This window comes from Octopus bimaculoides, chromosome 15, assembly GCF_001194135.2.
Source record: "Octopus bimaculoides isolate UCB-OBI-ISO-001 chromosome 15, ASM119413v2, whole genome shotgun sequence".
NCBI lineage: Eukaryota > Metazoa > Mollusca > Cephalopoda > Octopoda > Octopodidae > Octopus > Octopus bimaculoides.
This window is the reverse complement of record NC_068995.1, coordinates 44292397-44304188: the sequence shown is the minus strand read 5'-3', so window position 1 is coordinate 44304188 and position 11792 is coordinate 44292397. Positions and strand designations below refer to the sequence as shown.

At 36.5% G+C, this 11792-nt stretch overlaps 2 protein-coding genes across 4 annotated transcripts in view; one reads left to right on the top strand and one right to left on the bottom strand.

Moving 5' to 3' along the window:
* Positions 1-1035: 1035 nt before the first annotated feature.
* Positions 1036-11792, top strand: part of LOC106879037 (tRNA N(3)-methylcytidine methyltransferase METTL6) — an 11980-nt gene continuing 1223 nt past the window's right edge. The window contains exons 1-5 of one of the 3 annotated variants that reach the window (XM_014928450.2): positions 1036-1234; positions 5636-5883; positions 8224-8340; positions 9450-9620; positions 10771-10912. In XM_014928450.2, coding sequence (XP_014783936.1) covers positions 1051-1234; positions 5636-5883; positions 8224-8340; positions 9450-9620; positions 10771-10912 — 862 coding nt within the window. In that variant the 5' untranslated portion in view covers positions 1036-1050. Of the gene's footprint in view, positions 1235-3983; positions 4061-5635; positions 5884-8223; positions 8341-9449; positions 9621-10770; positions 10913-11792 lie in introns of those variants that run through there. The other 2 variants (XM_014928468.2, XM_014928459.2) reach the window with 2 other exon arrangements.
* On the bottom strand, positions 1534-3772 carry LOC106879030 (cell growth-regulating nucleolar protein). The gene has a single exon (XM_014928436.2). It carries the CDS (start codon positions 3689-3691, stop codon positions 2633-2635), a length of 1059 nt encoding a protein of 352 aa, XP_014783922.1. The 5' UTR covers positions 3692-3772; the 3' UTR covers positions 1534-2632.

Sequence of the window (11792 nt, the reverse complement as noted above, 5' to 3'; positions counted from 1 at the left end):
AAAAAAAAAAAAAAAAAAAAAGGCTTGCGGCAGGTTTGACGGTCAGATATGTTGATTGCACGCGAAAAATCTGAGGTTTTCCTTCTTGTCCTTACTGACAAATGTTCAGAACATCCATTGCCAGTACGAATTCCCACAGATCACTTTCTTAGTCATATTGTGCCTAAATTTACGACACTATTTTTTTCAGGGATAATTACCTTTTTCTTCGTGTGTATGTGATTTCTAGTGTTTGTTTTTCCTTTAGTTTAGTCAATGAGGTTACTGTGTGGTTGTTCAATTTGCTAGAAATAACAGCCAAATCTCCCTCATACTATGCTCTTGTATTAAGGAAAGGGAAAAAAATGTTTACTCCTCTCTATCATTAGGATTAAAATTAATATTTTAATGCTACCAATGGTAATGGAACATGGGACCTGAATGGAGAGAACATGCAAACGCCAGAGAGGAATGAGGCTAGTATGCGCTCCTGGATGTGTAATGTTAATGTATATATGCAAGAAAGTGCTAATGTATTGAGAAAGAAGTTAGGCATTAGAACAGTGGTTCCCAAATATTTTCAGGCTGCTGCCCCCTTGACACCCAGGCCTGTTCTTAGGGACTCCACCCCAACCAACCATCACAAGAATAGACCTCTTTCTGAAACAAATTCAAAACAACAGTATTTCACAAATAAAACTTTATCTAAGGAATCCTTTATTTTGTTGTTTTTGCATGAATCGCCACCCTTTTATTCCTTCAATTTTTACCCCATTATCGCCCCACTTTTCTTCACCCCCCCACTCCAGAACTTTCCACTGCTCCCAGGGGGCAACACCGCCCACTTTGGGAACCACTGCATCAGATGCACTGGTTTGGCCATGTAACATGGATGGATACTGACAGCTCTATAAAGAAGTGCTGTTTACTCCATATCAAAAGCACCCACTGTAAAATGGTTGGCATTAGGAAGGGCATCCAGCCATAAAAACCAAACCATGCCAGCATGGAAAACAGATGTTAAAATATGATGACGATGATGAAATCTTATAATTTACTGTGCAGAATATTATGAGTATTATGCAATTTGTGGTAGAGCTGATATGGGATTACATAGTGATAGTTCTTATGAATAAATGCATGTATAAGCTAACCTCTATGTGGTCACTCAACCTGCTAGAAATAGCAGCCACCTCATCTACTACTTTACAAAATGAAGGATGTATTGGTTATGTATGTTTTCACGCAAGAGGCGGTAATTTCCTATTTTAACGTAAATTTTGAAAACTTTATTGTATGTGTTAAGGAACAATATCCTTTATAAATATTTTTGATAACATTTTTTAATATAAATTTTGAAATATACCATATAATCGTGGGATAATTAAAACATTTTTAATTTGTTTAAATTTCAATTTTTTAAAAACTTGTGTACCATTCTCTACATAAAAATTTAAGTCTTGTACTAAAACTGGTGTTTACTAATTTTAGTACAAGATTGCTGTATTTGTAATTCTAAATTTCCCATTCACAGACTGAAAAGGGAGAAAACAATTTCAAAATATTTTTCATTTAATAAAATATAAACTAATGAGTACATTTGAGAAATCTTGAAATAAGTACTTAACAATAAAAAATAGAGTGTAAATAAGAAATAATTGTTAGTTTTTCTCATCATCACACGCCACTAATACAAACACTACCATATCGTTTTTGTCCTGTCATTTGATTCCAATTGTTCAATGACCCAAGTGTCTTAATTTTGGCACACAGGAATGTAAATGCGTTACTGGTCATATCGGTTTAAGTGTGTATATAACTGGTCATCTCGCGTGTACAAGACTCAGTGTTTATCAGGTGTATTAGTGATTCCATGTGCTTGTGTTTGTGTGAGTTGCTGGTCATTTCGGACATGTATACATGAATAACACCGAATCGACCGCGGTCGAGCAGGCCAATAATGAAAAGCACCTAAGATTTAATCCTGAGTCCTTTCCTTACTTAAGACGGAAAGATGTGATTTGAGAAAAATTTGACAATAAAATCAAAGGGGATGGTCAATTGGAAGAGTCCTGTAGGAGAGGGAGAACATATATTGGATTATCGCTCTCAACGGCACTGCCGTGACAGAAACCTTAAAACCATAAGGGGTGTCAATACAGCCACTCCGCCTTCTGAAAATAGCAGCCTAATACCTCTAAAAACACATTCTACCATTTTAAAAAAGGTAAGAGGACGTGTGTATAATGTGTTTCCGATATATTATACCTTAAACAAAATTTGGATGGTGACGTATGGAATGAATAACATAGATAAGCCCAGTCAAGACTGCTTCGGGCTTAAGCACAATTTTTTCCAACTATTTGGACGTATAATTTAGTTTTATCGTGAGCAACATAACGGAACCAAATGGCTCGAAATCGAAACCCCCACCCGCCACCAAAAAAGGACCCTCCCCCCACTGAATGTAGGAGTGGAATCATAAAAACAAAACGTTTCATTGTAAATAACCAAGTACTCCAACATGGCCGGAGATTAGTTGGTAGAATAGATTAAAGAATGAACAATAAAATGTTATACAATACGAAAGAATGCCTCAAGATCATAGAACTCAATATATTTAGCTTTTTGTGTGTAAAATATTCCAAGAAATTCAGTTTTTCTGTGAAAGTCTTACTTCATCTTTTATACAAACGAATCGAGGATTTTTGGTAACTTTTTTGGTAAAAGTTGCACGGAGTTTATCATTTGACTTTGCATATCCTCCTTGAGCAAGATACTCAGCTATCGCTTTTTTACCAACCCTTTTCATACTCATTTTCTGATCTTCTTTAGTTTTAAGAATCGATACAATAGTTTCTTCCCAATCAAATTTGATTTTCTTCGATTTCCTTTCTTGTTCTTCCACCTCCTCCTCTTCATTGTCGTTCACATTTATTCCTTCTTCGTTTTCTTTTTCATCATTCTCTTTCATTTTCTTGGAATACTCAACCGTTTCCATTTCCTCATGTTTCCGTTTCTTCGATTTCTTCTTCTTTTTCTCCTCGCACACCTCAGTTTCATCACATTCCATAGCGTCACCATTATCATTACTTTCATCTTCCATCATTTTCCGACTATCTTTTTTCTCCTTCTTGTTTTGCTTTTCAGAACGTTTTGCTTTCTTTTCTCGTTTACTTTCCTTTTTCGTTTTATTTTCATCGATTTCGCCATCAACGGACTTTTCCTCACCATTTGTCACGCTGGTTTCATCCTTTCTTTCATCAACTTCTTTACTTTCTGATGTTTTTTCAGTCATCAATATATCCCAGATTTCTTTTACCAACGATTGATCACGAACCCGTAAACTGTTATGTAGAAAGTTTTCAAACTTGGTTTGTTTTCTGGGAATGTTTGGATAATCTTTGAGTCTCTCCAGTAAGTTGCGAATGTTAGGCTTCGAGTTGCTTTTGTCGATGGCTGTTTGTACTTTCTGAATCCATGCATCTTGTTTCGCTTCTCCCTTGTTCTGAGTCGGACGAGCTTTATAATCTTTACCAGAATATTTCTCTTCTTCACTGATACATTTGATGTGACTATTGAACTCGTCGCCCCAAAACTCTTTGTTACAATCCAGACACGATACCATACTCATTCGGCATCGGATATAATGTTTATTTACTTGGTTTTTCTTCAGTGATTCACTACAGTTAGAACAACTAAAGAAAACCATTCTGATCGTTGAATTTTTCTTGTAAAAGTAAAGTCAGTTACAGGCGCCAACTTTCAAACACGTTGTATGACCGGTGTCACACCAAAATTACTTCCTCGTTCAATAATATCCAGTTAACAAAACAAAAAATTGTAACTGAATTGAGTGGGAGGATCCCGTAATAATAATAATAATAATAATAATAATAACATCAATAATAAAATCGTGAAGAGTATGAATATATTTTAACTCTGCAATTATACGAGTTAACTTGATAATTAAGTGAAATTGATTATCATTTCACATGTAACGTGTTTTTAGACTGACACCATGTAACCACCAACCGGTGTTAAACAGAAACACATGTCCTTATTTTGTAAAAGTATTTAAGTAAGTATTTATGTTTATATTTAGAATAATATATGATTATAGCTGGTAATATCTTTGGAATAATTACTGTGTATTGCTGGTCCCATTATTCATCTTAATTTCATTATTATATACTTTCGTTCTCTAATTTAACAAGTCTACGAATTAATGATAAATTGAAACAATATATAACACTAAATATTAAATTTAAAATAATTAATGTTTATATTTTGAAAGTAAATAATACTAAAAGGTCACAAAGTTTTCTTTTCAATATTTATTTGTATTTGGTGTAAATCAGGGGTGGGTAAACGTTTTAGTGCGGCTGCAAAAATTTCCAATGTAAGGTCTGCGAGCAGACTACAAGTTCTACTTCTTATATCTGTGAAAATCTTGTATATATCTATGTATAATTGGATATACAGGGTGTCCACAAGGTCTGGGTACATGGAGTAAATAAAATCACAACATTAATTAAGTATAAGAAATAATAATTTCTTAAAGTATGTGTTAATCCCCATGTACCCAGACTTTGTGGACACCCTGTACATTGATAAAGATAAGTTTAACACATTAAATTAACGCGTAACATCTTCATTAACGCCGCCACTGACTTTTAGGACGCTTATATTATGCGGTATTATTTAGTTTTTAGCTACTGCAGTTGGGTCTCAAAAAGATGGTATAAACCTAGCAATGTGTTTCATAGTGAAAACAAAATTTCCATTCAAATGGCAGTTACCGGATGGTTTCTGTTCAAGTCTAACCGTTTTAAGTCGTAGTGGGAACGCAACCTATGTCGCAAATAGGCATGTGAATATTGTATAAATTTTATAATTGTAAAATTTAATATTTTTTTGTACATCCGAGTATATCGGCCTGCGGGCGGGGGTTTCCCCACCCCTCGTGTAAATGAATGGACTGAACACGTAGCCTTGGAAAGTGTAAAAATCCCTGTAAGAATGCGGTTTTAACGTTTACATATTTCTTTAATTATTTTATCGCAGTAAGACGGCGAGCTGGCAGAAACGTTAGCAAGCCTGTCTTTACGTTCTGAGTTCAAATTCCGCCGAGGTCGACTTTGCCAGTCATCCCTTCGGGGAAGATAAATTGAGTACCAGTTGCGTACTGAGGTGAATCTAATCGACTGGCTCCCTTCCCCCAAATTTCGGGCCTTGTACTTAGAGTAGAAAAGATTATTTTATCGTAGTTATTTTTTCGCCCAACAAATTCCTGAGATTTGGCTATTTACCTCCCCTTCATATCGTTTCTAGCGTGTGGATAGCCTGCTTGAAGACCAAGGCCATAGAATCGGGAGAGGAAGGGGTTGGGGTAATTTCATATCAAACCTTCCCTGCAGCAAATAATAGTGTACATATGGTAATGGCAGTGTTGGTGGTGTCATCTTCATTGGTGATGTTGGAGGTGTGTTTGTCTGTGGATTATGGAGGAAGCAGCAGAATTAAATAGAATTAAAAAAATTTGCATCCGCAGTTCCCACCCACCTCTAATTTACATTTCTGGAAAAATAAGAATAGTAAATTTGTTCTTCAGTTTTTAAGTTAACATTTTCTTTTTCTCTTTTTGTCTTTCAAGGTATGCTTGAAACTAAATCAGTTTCGAGTGAAGACACCAAAATATCTTCCCATATGTTGTCACCAGAAGACATTGCTAAATTAGAAAAAGATCAGAAACTGGTGTCTGAATTCAAACAAAATAAATTCGAAAGAGATGCTTGCAAAAATTGGGATTTGTTTTATAAACGGAACACGACAAAATTTTTTAAAGACCGACATTGGACAACTCGAGAATTCAAAGACTTGTTAAATGAATCAGATTCTGATGTAAGACAGATTTTTTTTTTCTTTTTTAAATTCTTATTTCTGATTCCTGTTTTGTTATACAAAGAATAAAAACACGCTATGTTACTGTATAACAATGAACACCTTGAAACTGCTCCACATTTTTATTCCTCGTTAAGATTTATAATATTCCATACATTCCACTCAAGCACCCACTACACTCTCTGAGTGGTTGGCGTTAGGAAGGGCATCCAGCTGTAGAAACTCTGCCAAATTAGATTGGAGCCTGGTATAGCCATCCGGTTGCACCAGTCCTCAGTCAAATCGTCCAACCCATGCTAGCATGGAAAGCGGACGTTAAACGATGATGATGATGATGATGATTAATTATACTAACATCTATTGGCTTAGAAACTTTCCCTTAACATTCAGTGTGTTGTGCTGAACAACGAGCCATGTCAGGTGTTTTATTCTGGAGACTTGCACATCCTAATAGAGGACAAAAACCACTCAACCATGTCGATGTTATTGGCAGACACTAAATATGAAACTGAGGAATTAGCAGAGTTACTGGGGAGACAGAGATTCTTAATACTGCATTGTGGAATGCATCCTAGTTGTGGTTCATTTGAAGGAGAAGAATGATTTTATCTTTCATGCTTTCAATGTTCATTTGGTAACACCTTGGTGTTGAAAAAAATTAAACTTATAACCCATCACTAAATTTGAGGCTTTGTGATAATACAAGATACTATTTCATAAATAATGTGCCAGTGCCTCTCATTAACTGATACAACACCACCTCCCTCAATACTTCTGCCCCCATTATAGGGGACTTTGTCTTGTTTTGCAAGTAACTTGGTGACCCTACCAGTGCTGGAGCCATGAAAAAAGTACTCAGAACATTCTGTGAAGTGGTTGGTATTAGGCAGGTTATCCAGCTTTGGAAACCATGTCAAAATAGACAATAGAGCTTGGCATAGCCTTCTAACTTGTCAGCTCTTGTCAAACTGTGCAACCCATGCCAGCATGGGGAATGACCATTAAATGATGAGGAATTATCAAGTACACACAGAACAGTGAGAATGAAAGCAATGATGTACTTATTCTTAATACATTCTGACATTCAGCATATTTTATGATTTTGTCTATGATTCATCTCTATCATTTTTGGTTCTGAATATCATTCCTGCACCAAAGAATCCAGTTGGTTCTTGTCTCAGCCATAAAGCTTTAAATCATTCATGAACAAGGAATCATTCACTTTTCCCCCAATCCTTTCCCTGTGCCCATCCTTCCTAAACTTAATTAGAATAATCAACAAGACCAGTGTTATTAATCCTTTAGCATTCATCTGTGTAGTATACCTTCTCTCTTAAGATGATGTATTTTCATAATGCACTCAATTTATTGACACGCGGGAGACTTTGAGATACTATAGTGTTTCAATCTGATTGTATTTCTTCTATCAAAGTTTTTTCTGGATCAACGAAGTAAACAAGTGAAGGCTGAGTGTGTTATGAATGTACATTATCCGAAAAGTGAAGGTGTTCCCTGAAAATGAAAAACAACAGTGATTAATACATTCACATTGGAATCTACTGCAACATAAGTACGAATATGCATCATTTCTTCCTCTTCTGCATGCCCATAGTAATTTCTTATTGGTTTGGCAGTCATCAACATACATCAGCAAACGGCTTTACTGTGCCGGTGGCACGTGAAAAGACATTCGAGTGAGTCGTTGCCAGTGCCGCCGGACTGGCTCCTGTGCAGGCGCCATGTAAAATACACCATTTTGAGCATAGCCGTTGCCAGTGCCGCCTGACTGGCCTTCGTGCCGGTGGCACGTAAAAGCACCCACTACACTCTCTGAGTGGTTGGCGTTAGGAAGGGCATCCATCTGTAGAAACTGTGCCAAATCAGATTGGAGCCTGGTGTAGCCATCTGGTTTCACCAGTCCTCAGTCAAATCGTCCAACCCATGCTAGCATGGAAAGTAGACGTTAAACGATGATGATGATGATGATGATGATGAAGAGCATTTCATCTTTGGATTCTCCAAAGACAGAATACAACAGCAATTTTACGTTTGAATGTGCCAGAATGTATTAAAAATGGATGTACGAGAGGGTACTGAAAAGTTCCTAGTTCTAATAATGTGAAAGGCCTGGTTGGAGGCTCAACCTTCCGAGTTCTTTTATAGAGCTTAGATAAACTGAAGGACTGCTGCAGTTAGTGTGTGAATGTAATTAACTGATTCTCCTGTATTTTCTTTTACCCAAAGCCAGGAACTTTCCAGCACCCCTACATATATATATGTCATTGAAGAAATGAAAATGTCTCTTAATTTATTTGAATTTCCTCAAATTTTTTTCAACAGAAGATAGCATTGGAGGTTGGTTGTGGTGTTGGCAATTTCTTGTTTCCACTACTACAAGAAACCAGTTTGTTCTTCTATGCCTGTGACTTTTCGAAACGAGCTGTAGAATTCGTTAAGGTAAAATTTTTAATTATTATTTTTCATATATATGTGTAACATAACTCTTGTAAATGGACTTTGAATTCACACTTCACTAATTGTATCAGTTGATTGAATCAATTCCAGTACTGACTTGCATTTTATTTTATCAATACTGGAAAAATGAAACGTAAACTTGACCTTGGCTGGATTTGAACTCAGAATGTAAAAGGGGGACTAAATCTTAAAAGCATGTTTTCTGCTGTTTTGCCAAATTTGCCAATCAACTACCTATAATATGGGAGACAATTCATACAATATTCGAAATGGGGATGTAAAATATTTATGATGAAGCACCAAGATTATATAATAGTTTTACATAAGTTTTTTTCCAGACTGGCATGAATTGGGTGAGTTTTTTGAGTCAGTTAGATACCTTTCATGTTGTCAACCCATTTAGACGTGCAGGGACACTGTGTACCTATTCTAAAACTGCGTAAATATTTTAATATAAGTAAACGTCTGGCTCATTGGTCTAGGGGTATGATTCTTGCTTAGGGTACGAGAGGTCCTTGGTTCAACTTGCAGACAAGCCTAGCCAATCCTTATTCATTTGAGATTAACTTTATAGGCGCAGGAGTGGCTGTGTGGTAAAAAGCTTGCTTCCCCACCACGTGGTTATAGGTTCAGTCCCACTACATAACATCTTGGGCAAGTGTTTTCTACTATAGCCTCGGGCCGACCAAAACCTTGTGAATGGTTTTGGTTGGCCCGAGGCTATTGTAGAAAACACTTGCCCAAGATGTTGTCTAGTGGGACTGAACCTAGAACCATGTGGTGGGGAAGCAAGCTTTTTACCACACAGCCACTCCTGCGCCTATAAAGTTAATCTCAAATGAATAAGGAAAGACATGCAATGCACTCTGCATGATGTTTAATGTTAAGAAGAACATCCTGCCAATTGAAACTTTGCCAAAACTGAGATATAGGAGTGAAACACAATCCTTCCACCAGTTGGATCCTGTCAAATTGTCCAACCCACCCATGCCTGCTTGGAAAACAGACATGGAAATGATGATTTAAATTAATCACCTTGCATCACAGATTAACAATGAACATGTTATTCATATTATTTTGTTGTCTTTCAGCAAAATGAATATTATGATGAGAAGAGATGTAAAGTATTTGAGTGTGATATAACTGAAGATGATTTGATGTCCCACATCCCATCCCAGTCTGTTGATATTGTTTCATTAATTTTTGTTTTGTCATCAATCCATCCTGATAAGATGCTTAAGTGTTTACAGAACATAAAGAAGGTAAGACAAAATTTTTTTCGTAAGTGGTACCTGTGCCCAGTGTCGCCTTCCTGGCACTTGTGCCGGTGGCACGTGTAAAGACATTCGAGCGAGATCGTTGCCAGTGCCGCTGGACTGGCTCCTGTGCAGGTGGCATGTAAAAGACACCATTTCGAGCGTGGCCGTTGCCAGTACCGCATGACTGGCCCTCGTGCCGGTGGCATGTAAAAGCACCCACTACACTCTCGGAGTGGTTGGCGTTAGGAAGGGCATCCAGCTGTAGAAACTCTGCCAAATCAGACTGGAGCCTGGTGTTGCCATCCGGTTTCACCAGTCCTCAGTCAAATCGTCCAACCCATGCTAGCATGGAAAGCGGACGTTAAACGATGATGATGATGATGGTAGTTGTGGTGGTGATAGTGATTATGGTGATGTTACTGGCAGTGGTGTTTATACTAGCTTTGTAGTCCTAACTCTGTTGTGAATGTATAACACTTTAGTATTCAAACTGGCCATATAAATTTAATTAGAAACATGAAGTGTGTTAGGCATAACTTTATATGTTTTATACAAAGCTGCTGCATGCAACAGGAATTATATAGATTAATGATTTGTAGGGATGTGGTATTTCGTTATGCAACCATAATATACTACAAAGTATATTTAACGCTTTGTAAGTCAATACTGTGCTCTACTGTGTTAGCAGTGCTATTAAATCATTTGCTAAGGTTAACTCTACAGATATTCTATAGAAATTACAGCCATACATTTACGACAAACTTCTTCCAGTTTCCATCTACCAAATCCACTCACAAGGCTTTGGTCGGCCCGAGGCTATAGTAGAAGACACTTGCCGAAGGTGCCACACAGTGGGACTGAACCCAGGACCATGTGGTTGGTAAGCAAGCTACTTACCACACAGCCACTCCTGCGCCTATTATACATATATATTTAGATATACATATTTTTGTAGATATACATATCTATATACACACACATATACATTTGCGTGTATATATGTACATGCATACACACAAACTATACATACAATAACACAAGACTTGGACACATGTTTAACTGTATACAAACATTTCTTAATTTTATTTGGTTTATCATGCAATTACAAAACTTGTTTCATTTGTAAACTTGTCTGTCTGTCTGTATGTCACAGGTAATCAAACCCGGTGGTTGTCTTCTATTCCGAGATTATGGTCTCTATGACCACGCCATGTTACGTTTTGCACCTGGTCACAAATTGGCAGAAAATTTCTATGTACGGCAAGATGGCACTCGGGCATATTATTTCTCAACAGGTAAGCTACTCTACATTCCTATGCTACAGATAGGATGAATGTGGTGTTTTTATTTGATCAGGGAGCTATGCTATATTGTAGATATTATACAGTACCAACTATATAGTATTTTGTAAATATTGTAGGATGAATTCAGTTATCAGCCGAGTCTATTGTGAATATTGCCTCGCCACCTTCCTTTAACTGGGAAGGCAAGGCAGTTTTCATTGTACTGCCATATTCACAGCTGATAAAACAGCTCTACCAAGAAATGAAAGAGCATCAGCAACCAGCAAGCCAGCCCAACTAAATGACACCACCATCAGCACTACCAAGAACAGAAATAACACCATCACCACCTACATCTATAGAAGCACTGTGTGTGTGTGTATGTATATATATATATATATATACACACATGCACACACAAACATATATAAACATATATATATATATATATATATATATAAACTTTGGGTTTGGCTGCCCTTTCTAGCATGTAAAGCATCCTGTCAAGAGTCACCTCTAGGTATAAATACTTATACACTCTTATATATGAATGTTTATTGACTTTTATTATACATGCTAACCACTGGTATGAAAATTTTTCTAAATTTTCTACCCTTATAATTCTTACAGTATATATTTCTGTACTTCGGTATGTGGTGAAGCAACTGTTGCTGATCCCTTAACTATGTTTATAAATTTATAAGAACTTTTAAATAAGTTCTTCACCGATAATGGTGTTTACATACCGAAGCGCTTGGTAAAAATTATCAATAATTAATTTATTAATAAATTAATATTCCTTTACCCTTTCATTTGTTATATATATATATATATATATATATATATATATATATATATATATATATACACACACACACACACACACACACAC

Coding starts and splice junctions, on each gene's coding strand:
- LOC106879030 (XM_014928436.2), bottom strand. CDS start 3,691: ATGGTTTTCTTTAGTTGTTCTAACTGTAGTGAATCACTGAAGAAAAAC.